We start from the raw sequence: 25,832 nt of genomic DNA, 5'->3' as shown, positions 1-25,832 counted from the left end.
ATTTTCTTTATTTTTCCTCTTTTTAAAATTTGTATTTAATATTTGTCTCTAACATATGAATTTGGGTGTACTAGTTTATCGTTATAATAAAACATTTTGTTAGATCAGATTTGGCTTCAGTACTGACTAATGTACATACACAGATATAATATTGTAGAGCTTCCTATTAAACACATGAATTTAAAAGAGAGATTTGTGAGGGGTGTACTTATATATGCTGAGCACTCTACAGTTTAGTTATTATCTTTGTTTTAATTCACAATTGACCTAAACATGAGCCACACAGCCTTTAATTAAAGATGTAAAGTTGACATTGAAAACTCATTTCACACAGTCAACCTCATAAACATCAACCAAAGCATGAAATGACGATGAAACACTGCAAAAATGCTTTTTTATTAGAGTTTTTGTCTCATTTTTAGTCAAAATATCTAAAAAGTCTTAAATCAAGAAGCATTTTCCAGACAAGCAGAAACCATTGTCCTGGGGGCGCCACTGAGCGATGACGGAGTAAGACGTGTCTTTAAGAGCTCCATTAGCCAAATCCGTTAAAAATACTTACAAGGACCAATAATTTTGTAATTTTTATCTTTTCAGAACGCATTTACTTTTAAAACAATTAGACTTCAAGTTCGACTGGATATCTCAACATGAGCAAACAAAAACCTAAGAAACTGAAATCGACGCAACTAGGCCTCGACCAACCACCGACCTTGCCTGACACGCAGCCCAACGAGTCCAGCGGTGATGAGGAGGATCCTCCTAACCGAGCTCTATTAGCTGCCATCACAGCACTCATAGGTGAAATGACTAAGATAAAAGAAACCATTGTCCTGTTTCCAGAAATAATACATCAAAATTAAGTCAGTTTTCCTTAAAATGATAATAATATTAAAATAATGAAATAATAATTATAATATATAATATTATTTTTAAGCTGACCCCATTGGCAAATCATTTTGCTTAAAAAAAAAAGCCAATTTCTGCATATAATTAAAAAAAAGACAATATTTATTCGCTTGTCTAGAATTAAGAAATTGATTTAGAAATGTTTAGATATTTGGACTAGAAACAACAAAAACTCTGAGAGAAGTGCAAATGTTTTAGAGCAACACTGATCATCTCTGGAGGATAATATTACAACTCTGGATTAATGGGACAAGTAAAATGAGAATATATATATATATATATAATTTTATTTTTATAAGTGGGGGAAAATATATTGCATCTTCTGAACTGGAAATGTTCTAATAAAAGAGTACAACACAATACTGAAATGTATTGTAAATAAAAGAGATTTATCAGTGTAAGTTGTTTATTAGAGATTTACTAGTGTTTGAAGATGTGTGATATTTGTTTGGAAACTGTATTTTATTTCAGGACAGGACTGCGCACTTCAGTAATACAGTACTGTAGTCAAACATACTGTATTTAATGTTTAAAGGGACAGTTCACCCAAAAATGAAAATTCTGTCATCATTTACTCTCGCTTTACTTGTTTCAAAGCTTTTCTTTCTTCTGTTGAACACAGGAGAAGATATTCTGAGGAGAGCTGCAAACGTGTAACCATTGACTTCCATAGTATTTGTTTTTCCTGCTATTTATGTCAATGGTTTTAACATTCTTCAAAACAACTTCTTTTGTGTTCAAAACTCATAAAGGTTTGAAAGCACTCGAGGGAGAGTAAATGTTCAGTTTTGGGTGAACTTATCTCTTTAAAGTAATCAAGAGATGTAGTGCTTGGTGACCGAGCCGCTCCCGGAGGCCATCAAAACCTGAGGAGTAAACACAGAGAAGATGATCACACTGTCTGTGTCATGTGTAAATGTGTGAATGCTTTCATGCTTACATGTTGGTTTCTTTACATTCATGACAGAAGACTGGAGAAACAGTTTCAGCTACCAGATTAATCTTGTTTTTGACAGGTTTGACTACTTTTAGATGGGAAAAGATCACAATGGTAACTTAAAGGGAAAGTTCACCCAAACACGAAAGTTCAGTCATCACATTCTCTTGTTTTAACCCTTTATGAGTTTCTTTCTTCTGTCAAACACAAAAGAAGTTATTTTGAATAAAGATGAAAAACCACTGACTCCCAGTGTTTGATTTTCCTCCTATTGAAGTCAATGCGGTTTTCAGCTTTCTGAAACACATCTTCTTTAGGTTCGAGACTACTCGAGGGTGATTAAATAGTGCTTTTTTAAGTGAACTATCCCTTTAAATGTATACTAGCAATGTAGAGATGTTCACTAATTAAAATATCCAAATTAATAAAAAAAAATCTACTTTGTGTCTTATTTAGTTCCTGTTATTATGCATGTTGTGTGACCTTTAAAACTAGTGTGTAATTATAGTGTAATTAAATTTAATGTAATATTAAATAGTAATGTTCCACATTAACATCCAAATAGGATATTTTTCCTTAAAACTTCCTGTTTTTCATTTGGAATACTTGAAACACTTGACTGTGTGTTTGGTGTGTGTGTGTTCGTTGATAAGGAGAACATTCACCAACCGATAGGCAATACGACTGAGTAAGATATCCGGTATGGATAACATCTGATGGGTGTGGTGTGTGTGTGTGTGTCTCCGACTAAACAGTATATGTTGTTAGGTGTTAAGAAAGTGTCATGATTTTGCATATCTATATATTTACAGGCAACCAACTGTGTGTGTGTGTGTGTGTTTGATCTAAGTAAATGTTTAATTAAAACTTATGATTATTCTACTTGGGTGACACTGTGGCGCTTGATGAACTAAATTGTCCGTAGTGTATGAGTGTGTGTGAATGCAAGAGTGTTTGGGTGTTTTCCAGTGTTGGAAAGGCATCCGCTGCGTAAAACATATGCTGGAGAAATTGGCGGTTCGTTCCGTTGTGGAGACCCCAGATTAATAAGCTGAACAGGAAATGAACGAATGATAAATAATTACTAACAATTTTAGTTTTTCACTTTAGTACAAGTGCACCCACAGTTCCTGGTTTGAGTCCCAAATTTTCATTTTCTTGCATCCCAACAATTTTTGAAAGAATTTTCACACAAGAAAAGCTAAATAAACATGACTTTACAGAGTCGGGAAGTGTTGTGTGTACGATGGCCCATATGCAAATAATGGGATGTTTCCCCAGATGCTTATGTGATTTCCTAATTCATTAATACCTCTTTTGATTAGCAAGTACAAAGGTTTGATGGCTGCAACACACTCCCAAAAAGAGGGATTATTATATACATATTAAAAATGATAAACTATATAATAAAATAATACCATACATTAGGAAAAAGTTCAATAAATGAAATGTCTGAAGTTTTAACCCTATTAAAATGAATGGCCTAATACACAGAAATTCTGATCTATTGAATATTATTTCTTCACTGTATAATTGAAATATAAATTCTTATTAAAGTTACTGCAGTTCTTCAGTGAAGTGCAGCGAATGAATCTCTCATTTAGATGTTTTGTTTGATTCATATTAAATAACAGAGGCGTCACTTCAGTAAAGCACAGGTCTATAATGAAGGAGTTCAACTGCTTTCATCACTCTTTAATCTCATTTAAGAGAAAATTAGTTATGTAAAATAAAACAGGCCAAGACGGACATCTTTACATATTATTAAGTGTGTTTTTCTGTTTAAACACACACTCAAAATCCACAAGTGTCCTCTTTCACTCCTCTTCAAATCGTGGACATGAGTGACTACATGCATTGGTTAAGTTTTTCCTTATAACAAGCAAAATCACAATGTTTTCGCTTTAAAATGACATTATTTGTCAGTGGTTAGCACGGTAGCCTCACAGTAAGGACGCAGGTGTGAGCCCTGGCTGGGTCAGTTGCTGTTTCTGTGTGGAGTTTGCATGTCCTCCCCAAACACATGCACTACAGGGGAATTGATGAGCTAAATTGGCTGTAGTGTATGAGTGTGTGTGTGAATGAGTGTGTATGGGTGTTTCCCACTGCTGGGTTGCGGCTGGAAGGGCATCTGTATGAAGCATACGCTGGATAAGTTGGCGGTTCATTCCATTGTGGCGACTCTTGATGAAAAAAGGGGACTAAGCTGAAGGAAAATGATTGACACTATTTCGCTAACCTATTAGCAGATTATTTTGCTTGCTTCAAGCAAAACCTCATTTAATTTTGACACTATTACTGAAAACAAGTCCATTTTTGCATGTCTAGAAAACATCTGTAGATATTTGGACCAGAAACAAGACAAAACCTCTGAGTAAGAAAGCTTGTTTGCAGTGTGGAGAAAGACTTTAAAGAGAAAACTGCAGTTTCCTGCAAGAATGAGTTGCCAGTTCCTCTCCTCTCCCCCTTTCAATAATAAAAGACTACCTCAGAGCTGTAATTCTCATGTTAGTTCAGTGATTTCTCCGCTTGTGTATCTTACTCCACAGTGACGGTGCACAGAAGGCTCCTGAAAGACCTCTCTCCAGTGTGAATCCGTCTGTGGGTATTAAAGTTTCCTCTGTGCGTGAAGCTCCTTCCACACTGTGTGCAGGTGTACGGCTTCTCTCCGGTGTGGATTCTGCTGTGGTTTTTAAGAGTTGCTAGTCTTGAGAAGCTCTTCCCGCAGTGTTGGCAGCTGTACGGTCTCTCCCCCGTGTGAACTCTCATGTGAATCTTGAGGTTGGCTCTGTTTGTGCAGCCAATTCCACAGAGACGGCACATAAACAGCTCGCGTCCGGTGTGAGTTACTACGTGACTCTCGAGCTGATTTCTGTCCGTGAAGGTCACTCCGCACTGACGGCACTTGAAATGGCTCTCTCGAAAATGAGACAACATGTGCTTGCTGAGGCTTTCTTTACGTGTGAAACTCTTTTGGCACTGAGAGCAGGTGAAGGGCTTCTCTCCGGTGTGAACTCTCATGTGAGTCTGAAGGTTGCCTTTCCGATTTGACGTTTTCCCACAGAGTTTGCAGGTGTACGTCTTCTCTCCGGTGTGGATTTTCGTGTGCGTATAAAGAGTTCCTTTGTGCGCGAAGCTCTTTCCGCAATGAACGCATGTGAACGGCCTCTCTCCGGTGTGAATGTTCATGTGAATCTTAAAGCTTTCCTTGCGTGGGAAGCTCTGTCCACACTGCCGGCAGGTGAACGGCTTCTCTCTGGTGTGAACAATCATGTGGACTTTAAGAATTCCCTTTTTACTGAAACTCCTTGCACACACCTTACAGGTGAAACTACTCTGATTTCCTTTCTTCTGAGGCTTTTTTAACTTTGAACCACTGAAAGCCTTTCCCATATTGATCAAATCGTGCTGTTTGTCGTGTAGATCTCTCTCTTCGATTTCATTCACATGTTGAGTTTCTTTCTTCAGGATCATCAGGTCTAAGACACAAAGAAGCGCATGATTTAGGAACACAAATGAAGGTAAATATAAATATCCTCATCATTTACTCACCCTCAACACGTGCCAAACATGTATGAATTTCCATTTTTCTGCTGAACACAACTTGACATGTCTTAAAAGTCAGCGGGATGCTTACGTTTACATCCCTTTTAGCAGTTAAATCCTAATCTAATTATGACAAACTATGTTTCGTGGGAAAGACTTCTGAATACATTTGTACCTTTTCAACACATTTACGGTCACCCTACAGCTGTTAACTCTGGGACCTTTTACCTTTTATACATGGGTGTCACGGTGGCGCAATGGGTAGCACGGTCGCCTCACAGCAAAAAGGTCGCTGGTTCGAGCCTCGGCTGGGTCAGTTGGTGTTTCTGTGTGGAGTTTGCATGTTCTCCCTGTGTTGGCGTGGGTTTCCAGGTGCTCCGGTTTCCCCCACAGTCCAAAGACATGTGGTATAGCGGAATTGGGTAAGCTAAATTGTCTGTGGTGTATGAGTGTGTATGGGTGTTGCTTTAGTGAGTGAGTACACTATTCTGTGCTTCTGTTAATGTTGCAAACAGCCAAATTGCTCATCACTGTGTATCTTGTCACATGTTGTTAGGACACGCGGTTACAATATGACCTGCTCACCTAGTGATATTCATATTATTCGCTAATTAATAACCTCATGTGGAACTCTGAATCTGCGTCTCATCTCAGAATCTGCTACTGTCCACCAGAGGCCACATTTTGGTCATGAACGCAATCTTTCAGAGATGCTTTCATTGTCCAGACCAGCGGTTCTCAATTGTGTTTTCCACTTTCTCCAAATCATTGCAAGTTCTTCCGCTAAGCCAGGGATGGGCAAACTCGATCCTGGAGGGCCGGTGTCCCTGCATAGTTTTGCTCCAACCCTAATCAAACACACCTGCTTGTAGCTTTCTAGTGATCTTGAAGACACTAATTAGGGTGTTCAGGTGTGTTTGATTAGTGTTGGAGCAAAGTCTAACAGGGACACCGGCCCTCGAGGATCGAGTTTACCCATGCCTGCGCGAAGCACACACAACAAATAGACTTTGGTGTTCAATTTTTCAATTCAATTCAGTTTAATTGGACTGACAGTTTCAATTTAGTATAGCTTCTATGTTAAGCTGCTTTGACACAATCTACATTGTAAAAAGCGCTAGAGGAATAAAGATGACTTGAATTGAATAAACAAGAACGTTCCCTTAGAAGTTTCTTAAATATCTGCAAACATATCACGGTATTTTCATGCTCAGAAACTTACATACAGCAGCTTTAATTCCAGAATTTTGAGTTTGTTGCTTGTTTTTATTATAATACTGTTAACACATACCTAAGTGTTCATTCTTTTCTGTACTTGAGTGCATTTTGTATGTAACGTCACACTGAATGTTTTGTTTAGACTCCTTCTGTATTACAGTAGCTGATTTCCTGTGTGATGTAATGACTCTTCTGCTCAAGTAAAGGACTTATTACTGTTTGTCTGCGGAGCTTTGAGGATGAAAACCAACCTGTTTGTTCCTCGGGATCTTCATGTTTGACTCTGAAAGCTTCTTCAATCCTCACGTCTTCGCTCTCCTCCTTAATAAACGGCATCATGAACCGGCTTTCCTGAAGGTTTGGACAATCTGTCGAGATCAAGATGAAGACGATCGTTGACACTGAGGGAATCAAACGCAAACTAAACCTCTGGCTGTGTCTCAAACATCAAACTCTGAATGAAAGCATCTGCAGTTGAAAATAAAACTAATATTTTTTTATTAAAAATAAACGTCGACAGACGCAAGCAAATAGCGTCCCAGTGTGCACGGGATTTAAGGCTGAATATGAATGTCATTTAATGTTGTTGATTAACAGAACACTTTATTTATTGTGAGTTTGTCAATCAAATTTAAACTCCCCCCTCCGCACAAAAATGGTCTTAACTCCGCACTTTGCACTGATGAGCGCTGTTTTTGACTAGAGTTGGCAGCAGCTCTGAAAACTAAACCAAAAGTGCTGGCCAGCGGACTATTCTGATTTACTGGTCAAGGACATCAGTAATAAAATGACAAATGAGTATTATGAGAGAGCTGTAATAATATATTATTCTGCTTTAACTTGTTTTCAGCATTAAATGAAATTGCTAGTTTCATTGTAACGTAGTAGTCTAGATAGTATACTAATCTTGTTTAGGCGATCGTTTGGAGTTTTACATTTCAAAGGTCTGAAAAATATAACAGGACATATGTTGATCTTATTTGCAGTGTTGGGGGACAGTAATAGGCCTACATTACAAGCTAAAGTCACTTAAGAAGTTGCTAATTGTGTTAGTTACTTTTTAAGAAAAGAAATGTGACAGTATTTATATGTATTTCTTTAAGAGTAGCTTTAGGCTTAACACTGCTTATTTGCAGTTCTTAAGCATCAACTTATTTTTTCATAAATGGGCTTAATTCAGTACACTTGTACTTCACTTTATTTAATCAAATGAAGGCCTATAGATTATTTGGTTGCATTTAAACTTATAACGGCGCCGTTTACTGTTCTACTTTCTTCACTGGTCATCATTACTGATCTGTGTGCCCCGCCTACTGGCGCATAATGACTTTGCATTGAGATTCTGCGAAGTGTTTTCTACAGGGGTGATTAATGCAGAATAATGTCATGAAGTCAAGATACGTTTTTAATGATGTCTTAGTTTGTATTTTGAAATAATATAAATCTAATTTACATAAACAATTACTCAAACTAGCTAATGGCTACTGGATCACCGTTACTCTGCAATGGATGAATTGGCAACAAGCTTACCACAGCCCGTGATAATGCAAATAAACACCCAGATTCTGTTGGCATATTTTCATTGTCTTTTTTGTTGTTTCTAGCTTAATAAATAAAAAATAAATTCAGTATCCGAATCACAGTTTAAAAATGCTTATATTTATGCATTTATTGCTGAATTACAGGTTCAGTTTTCGACTGGCCTCCTGAAAGCGTGAATGATTTCGGATTCTTGACATGTTTCTGCAATTTATTTATTTATTTTTGCAAAAGAATGGGACACTCAAAAATAGTTTTTACATTTCTGGCCTCGCCCCTGGCTGCATGTCGAAATAACCACAGGACTAAACAACGAAGGCAACATCAGCACTTATAATGCCAGGTCTAAAAGGAGGATTTTACTGCATAAGATAGGGCAGTGGCTATTATTTATATTAACAAAACACATTTTTGTTTTTTAGACAGAAGGCTACCATTAATCTATAATCTAATCTAATATAATATAATCTAATATAATATAATATAATACAATATAATATAAATATATCCAATGTATTATATTTATTATTATATAGATCAGTGGGTTAGTTTAATAAAATACTTTAATATGTGTGTTGAATATAATAGACGTTTGTTGATAGGCGGAGCTTTTGTTAAAACCTCTTTTTTGTCGGTCGCAAATCTTTTTAAATGCATTAAAGGGCAGCGCATTAGCCTTACCCTGGAGTTTGTTCACCTTCCACCTGTCCATAAGGTAAAGGTTGGTATATTTATTATTACTGTAAGCATAATTATTATCATCATCATCTTAATCATTATACTACACACTGGTATATGAAGTTATTTTTAGATAAAATACCACCGCCTGACAGTTTTTTCTTTTCTTTTATGTTTGAGTGTAGGTTTCATTCATTTTCTTTTCGGCTTCATCAGGGGTCGCCACAGCGGAATGAACCGCCAACTTATCCAGCATATATTTTACACAGCAGATGGCCTTCCAGCTGCAACTCATTACTGGGAAACACTCATACACTCCCACTCACACACATACATACACTACAGCCAATTTAGCTTACCCAATTCATTTATAGCACATGTGTTTGGACCTGCGGGGGAACTGAAGCTGTGAGTTACATAACAGTTTTAATTCATTTTTTTTTTAAAGGATTGTTTTAAAATAATGACTTGTTAAAAAATTGTTAAGGATTGTAAAAAAAATAATTTAATATAATACCCTTTGAAGAAAGTTACAGCGCATACTTTCACTTTACATCTTCTTTATATAACAGGTTTGAGTTTACAGACCCATTGCTGTGACAACAACTCTGGATGAGCTTTGAAGAACCAAACTATCCTGGGTCGTGTTTAAATGGTCAATAACCAAATCCAACCAACGTTACTCCAGGAGTCGACTCAAAACGCACTGAATCACTTTGAGAATCATTCGGTTCAGTTGACTCGGGGTTCCTGTAAAAGCTCCGTTTCTCTCGTCTCTGCTTGTCAGTGACTGAAGTCGTGTTTCTATTAAACTGAGAGAAATGGGACGCCGCATTTCTGTTACACATAACGTTCATGAATACAGAATAACACACGTTAATGTTGGACTCAATAGTCATCGTTTTATGGTTCTTGTAAAATTTTACCTTCCTTCAGCCGAAACACCACAGATGCAGCAGTGCGGCGCTGTATTATGACGTCTTCTTCTTTGATATTTAACGGCGGTTGGCATCTAAATTCAATGCTGCATTACCGCCCCCTTCTACACTGGAGTGTGGACTGGATTTGGACAGAGATAACTACTGTGCCCTATTATTTTGTATTCCCCTCTCCACCCATTTCTTCATACATTAACTATACATATTACACTCTATATCCTATTTGTGACCTCTAAGAAATATAATAACTGTGACGTAATGTCTCGTGTTGTTTTTCCTAATATATCCTTTAGGGTGCACCATGGAAACCCCATTTCCCTTCATTTTTCATTGTCATATTGTTTACACTCGAGCACCACATGTTCCACAGATTCAATAATATTACAATATTCACACCTTCCAGATATGTGTTTACCTATCATAAGTAAGTACTTGTTTAATCTACAATGTCCAGTGCTCATCCTAGTTATAATAATTTCTTCTTTTCGATTTCTTTCAATAGCCCAACCTTCTGTTGAGTACTATATAAATGTCTTCCTTTCTTCTCTTCATCCAAACTTTTCTGCCATTTTCCCATAATTTTATCCCAAATCATTGTTTTCCCTACTGAAAAAAAACTAGTTTAAACCAGCCTAGGCTGGTTGGCTGGTTTTAGCTGGTTGACCAGCCTGGTTTTAGAGGGGTTTTGGCCATTTCCAGGCTAGTCTTAGCTGGTCAGGCTGGAAAATGACCAGCTAAAACCAGCTTGACCAGCCTAGACAGGCTGGGAGCCCAGCCAAAACCAGCTATGTCCAGCTTAAACCAGGCTGGTCAAGCTGGTCTTAGCTGGATTTAGCTGGTCATTTTCCAGCCTGACCAGCTAAGACTAGCCTGGAAATGGCCAAAACCCCTCTAAAACCAGGCTGGTCAACCAGCTAAAACCAGCCAACCAGCCTAGGCTGGTTTAAGCTGGATTTTTCAGCAGGGTTAGCATCTGCTTTACTTATGTTTATGTATACTTCTACTTCTGTCCTGCTACTGGCTTCCTTTGCTAAATTATCCACCGCTTCATTTCCTTTAATCCCTACATGTGCTGGTACCATGTAAATATTACCTTTATCCCGCTCTGGCAGATTCGTGTGTAGCATTCCAGTACCTCCACTAGGTCTTCTCTTGATTGCGATTTAAATGTTTTTACACTTTTTAGAACAGCTCTGGAATCTGTACATAATGCAACCTTATCAGGTCTGGATTCTTCAATCCACTGTAGGGCCAGCCATACACCCACTATTTCTACTGTAAATACAGATAAATTATTAGTTAATCTTTTCTGCACACTAAATCCTAATTCTGGTATTCCAAATGCCACCCCAGTTTGTCCATTTTCAGGGTTCTTTGACCCATCCGTGTAAATAGCTAAACACCCCAAATCTTCCTCCTTCCAGCTGCAGACATCTCATCACATTTAAAACTGTTTTACTCCAGGTTTCCTCCAGGTGCTCCGGTTCCCCCACAGTCCAAAGATATGCGGTACAGGTGAATTTGTAAAGGCTAAATTGACCCTAGTATGAGTGTGTATAGATGTTTCCCAGAGATGGGTGGCAGCTGGAAGGGCATCTGCTGTGTAAAACATGCTGGATAAGTTGGCGGTTCATTCCACTGTGCTGACCCCAGATTAAGGGACTAAGGCGAAATAAAAATGAATGAATGAAAAGTAACACAATTGCCAAGCCTTAAACAATAAGAAAAGGATTACCATACGCTTTAAGAAATGTATAAATATTAGCTTTAAGAGATTCAACACTGAACAAAATTTCAGGTAGGCTACATTTTGTTAAACGGCAACACACCGGCACAACTCCAGGGGCAGCATGGCCACTATATTCATGAAGTATTTTGTATTTACTTACTTATGTTGTTGTTTTTTACTTTTTTAACATGACTGTAATTCATAGCCTGCATTATTTTATTTTGATTGGTAGAAAAAACCTATACAGGCATCATCATAGCTTCAATAATAACAGATCACCTCCAATGTAATTAATAAAATTATAAATATGGAGTATGAATTTGCGTGTATCTGAACTGACATTTATTTTAAAAGAAATCTAAGTATTACTTATTCAAATTATGTGTATAACGGTAAGTGGTAATAGGATATGGAACTGTCCCTGTCTTTAATACGGCTTTTATTTTTGGATCTTGACATTCACAGTTGCCCTTTCGGCGCTGTGTTGTCGAAGGCTGCAGACCCGTCATATATGAGACGGTTTATTAATACAGGAAGACTGGGACATGGACTGACCGCTCGAAGGAGAGCACAGCTGTTGAATCGAGAGGAAAACACGGACTGTAACAGGTATGTTAAACGTAAACGAAGCGAGTTTGTCCTTGTAATCCGCTAACCAGATTTCCGTCACGCCGCCGCCGTCCATGATGCTGCAGCTCGGACTAATGATGAGGAGCTGCCGGTGCTTAAGCTTATAAACACAGCGAGTTGCTGACAGAAAATCATCATCATTTCGATCAATTATATCTTCATAAATGTGTAGTTTCAATGTCGGAACGCTGCTAGCAATAGCATTAACACAAATAAAACCGCGGACATTATGTTTCCGAGCCGTAAGTAAGCCGGCGTAGGACAGTTTGTACCGTATTTTATTAATCAATTACTCATTCTGAATATGATCTTAAAAAACCACCAACCATGCTTAAATAACTGGTTTGTAAATAATGCAATACTTCATTTAGGAATGAAAAATAAATCATTAACAAAGTATGAAAGTACGTTTATTAAGCACATTATAAATGTGTTTATAAGTCAATAATACAGCATTTGTATCTGCAGTTATAAACTGCTTACTTAATAAAGTTAATGCTTAACAGATAATGAATTCACTATTTGCTAATGCTTAATAAATGATTCATAGTGTTATTATAAAGTGTTACCTGTGTGGGTTATTAAATTATATTAGATTATTTAATGATATTACACTACTATTTATTCATCTTGAGTTTAATAAATATAAAAATGTATGTCTGAGTGAATTTTGTATCCTGTAGGTTTGCAATAGCCTATTTTCTTTTGTGTTTTTTTTTCTTACAGGAGAGTCAATAATAATGACCAAAGAAGATGAAATTCCAGACTGGGCCGGAGCACAAGACTTTTATCAGAAATATGATCCAAAAGAGATCCTTGGAAGGTACTGTAGTACTGTATTGATATTTTACTGAGGACCATAAGTGCCCAGGCAATCATTTTCATGCCATTTTGCAAAATATATTCTTGTTAGTTTTGTGCGATGGTAATGCAAATGTTTTTTATTTTTTATTTTCTTACATACATTACATTCCTCTCTTTTTTTTTATTTAATTTAAATATTGTGCCAAATTGACAGTTCTTTTTAGATTTTTTCCCCCAATTTCTGTTTAACAGAGAGAAGATTTTTTCAACACATTTCTGCACATAATAGTTTTAATAACTCATCTCTAATAACTGATTTATTTTATCTTTGCCATGATGACAGTAAAATATTTGACTAGATATTCTTCAAGACACTTCTGTACAGCTTAAAGTGATATTTAAAGGCTTAACTAGGTTAATTAGGGTAACTAGGCAGGTTAGGGTAATTAGGCAAGTTATTATGTAATGATGGTTTGTTCTGTAGACTATCAAAAAAAAAAAAAAAGCTTAAAGGGGCTAATAATATTGACCTTAAAATGTTTTTTAAAAATTTAAAACTGATTTTATTCTTGTCGAAACAAAGCAAATAAGACTTTCTCCAGAAGAAAAAATATTATCAGACACACTGTGAAAATTTCCTTGCTCTGTTAAACATAATTTGGGAAATATTTAAAAAAGAAAAAAAAATTAAAGGGGGTTTAATAATTCTAAATGCAACTGTAGATACAGTATTTTTGCTGTAATTGATTTACAGTAAGTTGCTGCTGAAGTTACTGTAGATTCTACAGGAATTTGTTAACAGTGTACTTTTTGTCATGAGATGTTTTGTGAATATGCCCTGGCCTTTATCATATTGAGAAAACACTACTGCTGCTGCCTAAATGTGTGTGTGTGTTTCTGCAGGGGTGTAAGCAGTGTGGTTCGACGCTGCATCCATAAGCGCACCACTCAGGAATATGCCGTAAAAGTCATAGACATTACGCCATCAGATAAAATGAACCCTGAGGAAATCGAGGAGATCAGGAACGCCACAATTAAGGAGATCGACATCCTGAAGAAAGTCTGTGGCCAAGAAAACATCAGTAAGAGCCTAAGATTGCAATACTAGCAGCTTTAAATTCACAAGCAAGTACATTTATGCCTGATTCTTGACTCGTTGTTTCTCCAGTTCAGCTGAAGGATTGCTTCGAAACTAAAGCTTTCTTCTTCTTGGTGTTTGACTTGTAAGTAGAGCTCGTTTTGTATAATTTTGTTTAATATATTCCAAATATGCTGTTGAAGTCAGAATTATTAGCCCTCCTGAATTATTAGCCCCCCTGAATTATTAGCCGTCCTGAATTATTAGCCCCCCTGTATATTCTAAACAAAATAGTTTTAATAACTCATAAATAGAAAGGATTTATTTTATCTTTGTCATGATGACAGTAAATAATATTAGACTAGATATTTTTCAAGACACTTCTATACAGCTTAAAGTGACATTTAAAGGCTTAACTAGGTTAATTAGGCAATTTAGGATAATTAGGGAAATAATTGTATAACGATGGTTTGTACTGTAGATTCTAAAAATAAATATTACTTAAGGGGGCTAATATTATTGACCTTAAAATGTTTTTTAAAAATTCAAATCTGCTTTTATTCTAGCCAAATAAGACTTTCTCCAGAAGAAAAAATATTATCAGACATACTGTAAAAATTTCCTTGCTCTGTTAAACATCATTTGGGAAATATTTAAAAAAGAAACAAAACTGAACAGGGGGCACATAATTTAGCCTTTAACTGTGTTTATATAATTATAAATAATATATAATTATTGTATATATGTTCATTATATACTTATATATTCCAGCCATACAAAAAAACAGACTTTCTCCAGAAGACAATTATAATATAATAATGTCCTTGGTCTATTATACTTGGGAAATTCTTGAAAAATAATCCAAATTTCACAGGAGGGCTAATAACATTCTGCTTTAGTCATGACATGTCTTCTCTGATTTGAAGATAGCATCTTGAACTAAAGCAAACAATGGTGGAAAATGTCAACTCTGGGATAGTTCTTACAGGATTATTTTACATTAATAATATAAAATAATACAGCTTATTTAAAACCACAAAGATGATTAAAATGACAATTAATTACTATTTTGGGAATGCACTGTCATCCTGAAACAGGATCTAAAACAATCCGTTTTTAATATGTCATCAAACGATTCTTGCTCAAAACATGCATGACTAAATATTTGAAATATAGTCATTGTTATTCCTGTATAAATCATGGCAAGGTGTGTGATAGTCTAATTATTACCGTTATTTATTTGATGTGTTTTTGGTTTATGTTTGTATTTTAAAGCCACCTAAATGCTATAAATATTGATCTTACAGGATGAAGAAAGGAGAGCTTTTTGATTACCTGACTGAGAAGGTTACGCTCAGTGAAAAAGAGACAAGGTTAGTATAATATAACCAGCATTAACATCATTTATAACACAATGTTGATTACTTTGATGGATGTTGTCTGTTATAGAAATTAATACTCTTATTTAGCTAGTGATGATAAAGATTTATAATGTCATAAAAACTTAACAGTTTCCAGACAACTGCTGCTCTTCTGAACTCTCTGTTTGTCAAAGAAAGCTGAAAAAACTACTCAGCCATTTTCAACTTATTTCGTCCGGGCCATAGTACACCGGACCAGATCTATGCCATCACCAGGGTGCTTGAGGGTTCATGGGAGTATGCCCAACCAATCCACATGTGTTTTGTGGACTTGGAGAAGGCGTTCAAACGTGTCCCTCGTGGCATCCTGTGGAAGGTGCTCTGGGAGTATGGGGTCAGAGGTGCTCTGTTAAGGGCTGTCTCGTCCCTATATGAACAGAGCAGGAGTTTGGTTCGCATTGCCGGCAATAAGTCAGACTTGTTTCCAGTGCATAAGGGCTGCCCTTTGTCACCAATTCTCTTCAGAATTTTTATGGACAGAATTTTAAAGTACAGCCTTGGGCTGGAGTGGGTCCAGTTCGGCGACCACAGGATTTCATCTGTTATTCGCAGAGGATGTTGTTCTGTTGGCTTCATCGAACATGGACCTTTAGCATGCACTGGGATGGTCTGCTGCAGAGTGTAACGCAGCTGGGATGAGAATCAGCACCTCCAAGTCTGAGGCAATGGTGCTCCACTGGAAAAAGGTGGTTTGGCATCTCCAGGTTGGAGGAAAGTCCTTAGCCCAGGTGGAGGAGTTCAAGTATCTTAGGGTTTTGTTCATGAATGAGGGAAGGATGGAACGTGAGATTGACAGGCGGATTGGTGCAGTGACAGCGGTAATGCATTCGATGTACCAGTCCGTTGTGGTAAAGAAGGAGCTGAGCCGAAAGGCAAAGCTCTTGATTTACTGGTCTATCTAAGTCCCTACTCTCAACTATGGTCATGAGCTTTGGGTCATGACGGAAAGGACAAGATCTCGGATACAAGCGGCCGAAATGAGTTTCCTTCGCAGGGTGGCAGGGTGCACCCTTATGGATAGAGCGAGGAGCTCTGACACCCAGGTGGAGCTCTGAGTAGAGGCGCTGCTCCTCCACATCGAGAGACGTCAGCTGAGGTGGCTCGGGCATCTGCTTCAGAGCTGGAGGAAGTGTCTGGGGAGAGGGAAGTCTGGGGTTCTCTCCTAAGACTACTGCCCCTGCGACCCTGCCCCGGATGAAAATGAGATGATAATAATTTTAAATAAAAAACAGCAGCATATTGAAATGATTTCTGAAGAACCGGCTAATAATTCTGACTTCAACTGTATATTGAAAATGCATTAAATTCAGTTTTAGGCATGCCCTGTGGTATCTGGTTTGAGGTTAGCATCTCACCATTCCACAAAATGGTGGAAACTGTCAGCTCTGTTACTGTCCGCTCTGTTATCATCAATTGTCAGCACTAAGTTCAACAACTATTAGTTCCACATTTACAATCATTCGCGTTAATAATAGATTCAGTTGACTGTAAATAAAATATTTGTTGTATATCATTCCATTTTAAAGAAAATAAAGAGAAAATGCATGAAATATACCCACAAATGAGTCTTATTTTGCTTCTTGTTCAAACTTAAGGGTTTTTTGGGACAACTTAATTGTTTTATGTTCAATCCACTTAAATTTGTCAAAACTATAACATTATCGTAATTGAATTGTGTTGGGACAACTACAAGAAATTGTGTGAAAGCCAGCATTTTTTACAGTGCTGCTTGCACACTATTTTGTGATTTTGCAGGAAGATCATGCGCTCCCTGTTGGAAGTGGTTCAGTTCCTTCACTCCCAGAATATTGTACACAGGGATCTGAAGCCGGAGAACATCCTTCTGGATGACGATATGAACATCAAACTCACCGATTTCGGCTTTGCTGTGCAGATTGCACCAGGACAAAAACTCAATGGTAAGTCACTTGCTTGATAAAGAGCAAATACATCACTCAAATGACTAACAATATGACCTGTTTTACTATATGATGTAAAGCAAAACAAAAAACTACATTTTTAAAGATGCAAAAAACATATTTTTAAAGATGCAGCTACATTCTGACAGTCTCATGTTAGTCTTAAAGCAGGGGTCACCAATCACGGTCCTGGAGGGCCGGTGTCCCTGCAGGGTTTAGCTCCAACTTGCCTCAACACACCTGGCTGGGTGTTTCAAGTATACCTAGTAAGACCTTGATTAGCTTGTTCAGGTGTGTTTGATTAGGGTTGGAGCTAAAATCTGCAGGACACCGGCCCTCCAGGAACAAGTTTGGTGACCCCTCTCTTAAAGAGTCATGAAACCCTAACACATTTTTTGAGATGCTACAAATATCTAAAAAAATATAATAATAATAATGATTTTATATATATATATATATATATATATATCAGTATTGAGTGAAATTGGGTATTTTGTGCATTGTTTAGAGCAAATTCGTTCTTTTAGTTTAACTCCTTAACTATCTCCCCAAATTTTTAAAACATACTGTAGACAACTTACATGAATGCCATTCTGCCAACGCTTTAGTGCAAAGATTTAGACATGGTCTTATTTAAAAAAAGACAGATGTCAGGTTGTAGCTGAAGTGAAAAAAATGACAATTTTAATAAATCAAATATTATGTGCCTTTATATTTATGAAAATAACAAAACAATAAAAGTATATTTTAATATAATATTTAAAAAATTGACTTTAAAAATTGAATTTTGACAGAAATTCACTGTAAAATATCTGAACTAATTTTATTCCAAATTTAAAGTTGATATCTCAAAAAATGAGCTTTCAGTAAGATTTTGTTCGGCTGCAATACCAGACATGACCACCAGCGTTCAGTTTTCATTGGTGACCATACAAGGGTGCCCCCTATGCTTTAAGGAATATGAACCATATGTTTTCATAATTTTGACGATATTTGTAAAGTGGACATACAATTCTAAGGTAGTATGGGTATTTTGGTGGTATTTGATTTAAATTTGAACTTCTAAAAACATCTTTTAAAAGATTATGTGGATTTCTGTAGCAAAGTAATGCATTAGAATTCTGATGGATTAAAAAGAAATTTCAAAGCAACATCTCAGCCATGAGGTAAATGCGAAATTTGTGATGAATGGTCGCCAGTACACAGTGACGTCATTTTCTGCGTTTCTGATTTTATTCATGAGAAAGAGCTGGTTCGATCCAATCACCACACACTATTATGAAAAGAGACAACATGTCTAGTTTGTCTGTAGTAAAAATTATCAGATTGTCCCAGATGTGTCAACAAAAACTAGGTATTTCTTAAAATATTTTCATAATTAGATTTATACAGCTGCAGTACCTCATTTACTTGATGCAATTGCATCTGTAAAATAAGGACATTTATTTTACCACAGTATTTTCATTAGAGCTTCTGCACTCTCACCTCACTACGCTTGCGTGGCCTTTCATTTTGTTTGCTTGACTTTTTCCACATGAATGTATATTGACGTTTATGCCTTTTTTATGACACTTATATCGAATTTGATCAAAGCAACTCTCTAGCGCATCGCTCTAACTCAAAAATGCCAGGTTTGTTCAACAACTAGAGTAAGAAACAAATGAGAGAAGATACAATACGCAAGATTCTGTCTTTTCTTTTGACATGCATTTTGTGATTCAACGCTCTTGTGAATCTCCATATAGAGGTGTGTGGAACGCCAGGATATTTGGCTCCAGAGATTATCGAATGCTCAATGGATCCTCATCACCAGGGCTACGGAGCTGCTGTTGACCTGTGAGTGGACGCTTGGAAATAGGGCATAACATTGGCTTTGATGGCCAGCATGAAACCAGTTTAGAATCTGCTTTTAGAGCAAGTTGGACTTTGCTGTGTTGTGTTTGTTGTGTTTTCCAGCTGGAGTGCAGGGGTGATCATGTTCACCCTTCTTGCAGGTTCTCCTCCATTCTGGCACAGGAAGCAGATGCTGATGCTGCGAATGATCCTGGCAGGAAACTACCAGTTCACCTCTCCGGAGTGGGATGACCGGTCAGACACCGTCAAAGACCTGGTGCGTCTCAATATCAGAATAAAGGAACACACTGGTTTATACCTGTAGACTACATTATTAGCCCTCCTGTGAAATTTAAATTCTTTAAAAAATATTTTCCAAATGATATTCAATTCAATTCCCCTTTATTTGTATAGCGCTTATTCAATGTAGATTGTGTCAAAGCAGCTTCACATAGAAGGTCACAGTAAATAGGAACAGTGTAGTTCAGTTTGTAGTGTTTAAGTTCAGTTCAGTTTAGCTCAGTTCAGTGTGGTTTAATAATCACTACTGAGAGTCCAAATACTGAAGAGCAAATCCAACGATGCGCAGCTCTACAGATCCTGAACCATGCAAGCCAGTGGCGACAGCGGAGAGGGAAAAACAGAACAAGGACATCTCCTTAGATCACAGTATTTCCTATTATGGTTTAATTTTGGAGAAAGCCTTATTTCTTTTAGTTTGGCTGCAAAAAACAAATAAACAAACAAAAAAAAACATTAAAAGCTGCCAAGGTTAATATTATTAGCCCCCTAATAAATATTTAATTTTGATTTCGATTGGCTACAAAACCAGGGTGTCCGCGGGGTTGTAAAAGGTAAATGAAATCAGCCAAAATTAAGGTCATTAAAAAGTAATAAACGTCACCTGACATGGTATTACATCTTCAAGCCCAATTTTTTTAGATACATTTTTAAATTTGTGTTAAATGCAGGCCTTTATTCTAACATTTACTTGGATTTATTTATATGTTGAGAGTAGGACCTGAGCGATAGCATGTGCGGTGGTGTTCGCTGCACGCAGCACCTGCAGTTAAACTCACAGCGGTTTATTATGACACATTTATCGATCATTTTTCCTGCAATTGACAGCAAAAACAAACATAGAAGCGTTCTCTGAGTGACGAGCAGCACCTAATTATGTTCAGATAAATGTAAAACGCCAAATGGGATGAACGTATACCCCATTTCAAAAGTAAAACATACTCTAATAGGTAGTGCAGTCTCACAGTACGTTGAAGAGACGATACAAAAAGGTGGGATCCAAGTGCATGAATAAATAATTGTGCAGAAAACAGAAAAACAACAGGACATCCAAAAATCAAAGTATCAAAAGAACAGTAATAAACAAAACAGAAACTAAGGCAAGGTACGGGAACACAGCACATGAACAACATACCATACAAAAACAAACGAGTCAGTCCAAACAATTAATAATGACAGGATTCAGCTGCGTGTGTGATTAGTGGAAGTGAAACCTGGTGTATGTGTAGTGGAATGTAAGGATTTGTAGTTCATGACTAAATTGTAGTTCACCAGCGATCTCTGCAGTACTTGATTGTGGTGAACGTGACAGTGCAGTGTGTGGGTGAGAGGGGGGCAGTGTTTCGATGTGATCCTGGTTATGTTGTGGTTTTTTGACTGCTGGTGTTGGTTGCTGTATGCCGGTACACTACTCTGGAGTTTTCGAGCACTTTGGAAACACTGAAGAGGCCGTTTTCATTTTAAAATGCTGCTGCTTTGTGTTAGTGTGGATGGGGGGAAATGGAAGCGTGGCTGCAGATTGGGGCTTTTTCCTCAATATGAAGTAGCCTAGTGCACACAGTTCAATCTTGCATCCTCTCCTTGTAATTTCAGACTTCACAAGTTCTTTTCATCTCGTAAAACGACATAATAAGTCCCCTTTAAATTGCACTTTAGGCTGAAAACTAGTATCTTGCAAAATATTTACTAATATATTATGTAGCTGTCATGCAAATTGTCTATTAAAGATATTCTATTTTTATATCTCTCAGTTAAACATCACTGAATAATCACATAAATAATGAACATTTCACAGAGGGGCTAATAATTTACTCTTCAATTGTAGCTTTATTAGCTAATACAAGCCAGATGTACTAAACTAATTTCACTTCTGTGTTGTTTTTTCTGTATTCAGATCTCCAGGATGTTGGTGGTAAATCCAGAGAAACGTTTCACTGCCACGGACGCCTTAAACCACCCTTTCTTCCAGCAGTATGTGGTCGCAGAGGTGCGACATTTCAGCCCATACAGGAAGTTCAAGGTGGGGGCTCTTTGCTGACACATTAGTTCAGGTCAAATTCATGGTATTAACAAAGTAACTAAGGCCTCATTACACTAATACGGTTCAGTTTTAAAACGCTTACGTTTTGCTATGGTTACGCCATCCATTAACACTACCCTGAAGTTTTCGAGCACCGAAAACGGAGCTTTTTGCAAACACTGAAGGCTGTTTTCATTCTAAAACGCTGCTGCTCAGTGTCAGTGTGGATGGGGGAAAACGGAGGCATGGCTGCAGACGTGATCTGATTGGGGCTTTTTCCTCAATATTAAGTAACCTACACAAAGATCTGTGCAGTCTTGCGTCCTCTCCTTGTGAGTTCAGACTGAGTTCTTGATAGTATTCCAATGTATCCACTGAAGGTATATGGTCTGTCTTGAGGATTTTTCTTGGTATTTTTCTGGACTTTTAACAAATCGGAAACCATTGCTGTCTATGGAGGATGAGGGAGCTCTCCGATTTCATCTAAAATATCTTCATTTGTGTTTGTTTTTTTGTTTTGTTTTGGAATGACATGAAGGACAGTAATTAAACTTAATTTTCATATTTTGGGTGAGCTAACAGTTCAATATAACATATAAGGCAATACTATTTACCAAATATGAATTTCAATGTGTTTTCCAGGTCATCTGCATGACAGTTCTGGCAACAATGCGCATTTACTGCAATTATCGAAGAGCCAAACCAGTTACTAAAGAAGTGATCAAGAGCGACCCCTATGCAGTAAAGCCTATTCGCAAACTCATAGACGCCTGTGCATTCAAGATTTATGGCCACTGGGTGAAGAAAGGCCAGACGCAGAACAGAGCAGCTCTGTTTGAGAACAGTCCGAAAGCTATCCTGCTTTCTCTCGCTGCCGAATCAGTGGATTCCTCTCTCAGAATGATGTAAGACGTGTTGAAAAGACAGCGGTGCTTTATACTGTATAACATGGTGAGAGGTTTCGAGAACTTTTACGTGAGAGAACAGTGCCCAGGCATGAATGATGAAAAATAATGTTTTTATCCATTTCCCAGTGAAACTGGACACTTGCTGTTGGTGCATTTTAACATTTTATAATTTAGAGTTGTTAAAATAAGAGTGTGGTCACCTAGCATCTTTAAGATGAGGAAAAACAATGCATTCATTTAAATTTTAATGTGCTGCAGTTAAATTAAACTTTTACATGACCTCAATATTTCTAGTAATTTAATATTTATTTTAGATTTTTCTCCAAATATTCATTGCTTTGTACTAATGTTTTGCACCAGGATCTTATATTTTTTGTTGGATTACTTCCAGTTTTGGCTTCAGTACTGACTAAATTATTCAATAAACCATATTTTCCACAAATGTCAAATTGTACATCATGCCATCAATTTAAAAGCGAGGAATGTACTCATTTTACTCTAGGCACTTTAAATAATTAATTTCATTCATCCATTTTCTCACAGAGATTTAAGCAATTGGCTTAAATGTTGTTATTGAAAGCTTTTGTGAAACTGAAAGCTTTGTCTATTAAACCTATATGTCTGAAGGTCTCCTGCTAATGTTGATCATTTGTTCTTTATGAAATTATTTGAAATAATAAAACAAAAAATTCATAATGTGGACATAAATTCATTGTATGGTGCTTGGGATCAGTGTGGGGGGGCACATATATATATATACATATATGTATATGTGTGTATATATATATATATATATTTATATATATATATATATATATATATATATATATATATATATATATATATATATATATATATATATATATATATATATATATATATTCAATTCATGTTTATTGTGTTTTGTTTATTGTGTCAAAGCAGCTTAACACTGAATTTCTAGTAAATTGAAACTGTGTCAGTCTATTTGTCAGAGTTCAGTTTAGTTCAATCCAGTGTGGTTAAATTTCACTGCTGAAAGTCCAAGTCAAATCCATTGATGTGCAGCTCCACAAGTACCAAACCAAGCAAGCCAGTGGCGAGGATAAAAACTTCACCAATAGACGAGAGTGTCGGAGAAAAAAAATAGAGCGAATCCAGGTTCACCAGTTCATCACATTAATTAGTTATGAAAAGAAAAGGGAAACTGATACAGGCAATAACAACTGTAATCCACTTATTATAAAACTAACAAAAGATAAAGACATTAATAATCATTTAAAAAAAACAGCATTGTTCACTTGTGAAACAAAAGAATGAGAGAAACTGCAGATAAAAGGAAAGTTCACCCAAAACTGAATATTCGGTCATGATTTACTCACCTTTCACTTGTTCTAAGCCTATTTGGGTTTCTTTCTTCAGTTGAACACAAAATAAGTCATTTTGTCTATGGAAGTTAATGGTTACAGGTTTACAGCATTCTTCAAAATATCTTCCTTTGTGTTCAACAGAATAATAAAGCTTTGGAGCCACTTGAAAGTGAGTAAATTTTCATTTTGGGGGTGTACTATCCCTTTAAGATACAATCATGTTCAGAGTATACTATAATATAATATATTCAGTCGTTTTCAGGAAGGCAAGAAGCTGTTGGCTTACTTTTTACTGTTGTCATATTTATGTGAATGTGTTTAAACACAACACTTACAAATGGAAATTGTCTTTACTGCGTTTCTTTCATTTGTATAAATCGTAAAATACGCAGCATTTCAGAGCAGTTTCTTTTGTCTACCCTCTGTATAATATTTCCTGTCATTAATGAATAAATATAGTAAAAAACGATTTAGAAAAACTTCAACGATTTAGTTTTACTCATGAATATGTTACGATACGTGAAGCGGGCGTAGAGCTGGCGAACCAATACATTTCTTGTCTTTTGAATATTAATTAGATTTCGTTACGCTCTAGAGAAAACGTCATGACGTTAAGTTTAATATTAATAAGTTCATCGTTTCCACGTGTTTTGCTGCTCTGTCGTTTCTAGCTTTACGCTTCCGCCGTTCCATGTGTTGGATTTCGTTTACAGGAATACACAGAAATGGCTGCTAAACGTGTAAACGAAGAGAACATTACCGAGTCTGTGACCAAGGCAAAGAAAGGCAAAACAGGCGAAAGCGAGTTTAGTGGCACTGTTTTTAAATCCATGCTAAAGGATTCATCTGGAGCACAGAAGGGTGAATATATTCTATCAAATCCTACAGTTGAAAACATCTCATTTGTTAAGTTGTACAGTTTGAGTCTAAAACGCACGACTCGTGCACACTATTACATAGTAGTTGTCTTTAAATGGTAAATATCTGCTAGTGCTTTAGCCAGGATCTCCTCAGACTTTTATTTTGTTTTCACAACTTTCCCAACAGCCAAAATGCAATATTATTATTGTATTATTCAAAGTAAAGTAATACATTGCTAATAAATAAGCTGCCAATCGACAATTTGAAAACAAATGTGGATGATAACATTATTTTAGACACAAGTGTCGATAAAAGCTTTGCAATGCTAAAATACAAATTTTAAATAAATATTGTAACCTTTTAGGACCTTAAAATAACATTACAAAACGCAAAAAGTTTGTTAAATGCCTTCTAAGCTTAAATTTTGACATGAAAATTTTAAAGTGTAACGAAACAGCTATTATCATGTAATATACGTCATTAAAATACTGAAATATTGAATATGTGATTAAACATCATTTTATTTTAAATCTTCAATTTGATAAAACCCAGTGTATGAAAAAAGCAGTGGCAAAGTGTTGGTCATCAAATGATTTTTCTTCTACATTATGTCTGAAAAGATCTGTTTGCTATGTAAACTATTGTTATACTGAATGATATATTTACTGTGTGTATTCTGTAAGTCATAGTGAAATGTATCAAAGTCATTATTATTATATTTCTGAGAAGATATTATTGGGTGATAATATTGTAACCATGAACTTCTTTATTATCTTGTAGGTTTGGCAACCTTTATAAGAATCGCAAAGACTCTTCCATGTGCAGAACTGTATGATGTTGTTGAAGGCTACATCAAAATCTCTGCCGAATGTTCAGAAATTTTTGCATTGCTTGATGAAGAAAAGCCAGAGAAGGATGTAAGTAAAGCGTTCAAATTTCTGTTTATTATTTATTTTTTTAGTTTATCAGGTGTGTTGAACAGTTTCGCCTGTAGTTGTCACATTACAGAGTGTGCAACATCCTGTTGGGATAATAGTTGACCAAGCACTGCAGTTCAGAGCACATGTGATTTATGGATTAATTGCAAAGTTTAATTATATTGAAAGAGTTTCATTTGCATATGTTTATTTGACAGTCTATATAGATAGGTGTTGCCCATTTGCTGTCTTTGCTGAAACATTTTTTAGAGATGTATGAAACAATCTAAACTAAACA

General features: G+C 36.4%; 3 protein-coding genes across 5 annotated transcripts in view; 2 read left to right on the top strand and 1 right to left on the bottom strand.

Annotated features, from left to right (window-relative positions):
* Positions 1 to 1,215: 1,215 nt before the first annotated feature.
* si:ch73-144d13.7 (gastrula zinc finger protein XlCGF8.2DB) lies at positions 1,216 to 9,812 on the bottom strand. Of its 3 annotated transcripts, none has more exons than XM_056474546.1 (3): positions 9,754 to 9,803; positions 6,862 to 7,011; positions 3,338 to 5,325 (listed from the first exon to the last, which is right to left on the bottom strand). In XM_056474546.1, the coding sequence occupies exons 2-3, from the start codon at positions 6,947 to 6,949 to the stop codon at positions 4,385 to 4,387; spliced, it is 1,029 nt and encodes a 342-aa protein (XP_056330521.1). In that variant the 5' UTR covers positions 6,950 to 7,011; positions 9,754 to 9,803; the 3' UTR covers positions 3,338 to 4,384. The 3 variants fall into 3 exon arrangements, 2 of the variants coding, with proteins under 2 accessions (XP_056330521.1, XP_056330522.1); XM_056474547.1 differs by having other exon boundaries at positions 3,339 to 5,325; positions 6,862 to 6,978; positions 9,754 to 9,812; XR_008838975.1 differs by lacking the exons at positions 3,338 to 5,325; positions 9,754 to 9,803 and adding an exon at positions 1,216 to 1,775 and having other exon boundaries at positions 6,862 to 6,950.
* Positions 9,813 to 11,961: 2,149 nt separating this feature from the next.
* Positions 11,962 to 23,037, top strand: phkg1a (phosphorylase kinase, gamma 1a (muscle)). Its single transcript, XM_056474238.1, has 10 exons — positions 11,962 to 12,103; positions 12,851 to 12,947; positions 13,832 to 14,010; positions 14,097 to 14,151; positions 15,314 to 15,379; positions 17,183 to 17,346; positions 19,092 to 19,182; positions 19,303 to 19,456; positions 21,374 to 21,499; positions 22,142 to 23,037. The coding sequence occupies exons 2-10, from the start codon at positions 12,865 to 12,867 to the stop codon at positions 22,406 to 22,408; spliced, it is 1,185 nt and encodes a 394-aa protein (XP_056330213.1). The 5' UTR covers positions 11,962 to 12,103; positions 12,851 to 12,864; the 3' UTR covers positions 22,409 to 23,037.
* A 1,384-nt stretch (positions 23,038 to 24,421) lies between these two features.
* The window catches only part of urb1 (URB1 ribosome biogenesis homolog), a 54,190-nt gene continuing 52,779 nt past the window's right edge, over positions 24,422 to 25,832 (top strand). The window contains exons 1-2 of the mRNA XM_056473447.1: positions 24,422 to 24,617; positions 25,398 to 25,534. Coding sequence (XP_056329422.1) covers positions 24,482 to 24,617; positions 25,398 to 25,534 — 273 coding nt within the window. The 5' untranslated portion in view covers positions 24,422 to 24,481. The remainder of the gene's footprint in view (positions 24,618 to 25,397; positions 25,535 to 25,832) is intronic.

Source organism: Danio aesculapii, chromosome 15, assembly GCF_903798145.1.
Source record: "Danio aesculapii chromosome 15, fDanAes4.1, whole genome shotgun sequence".
NCBI classification, from domain to species: Eukaryota; Metazoa; Chordata; class Actinopteri; order Cypriniformes; family Danionidae; genus Danio; species Danio aesculapii.
The sequence above is the reverse complement of the archived record's forward strand: the minus strand, read 5'-3'. Positions and strand labels throughout refer to the sequence as shown.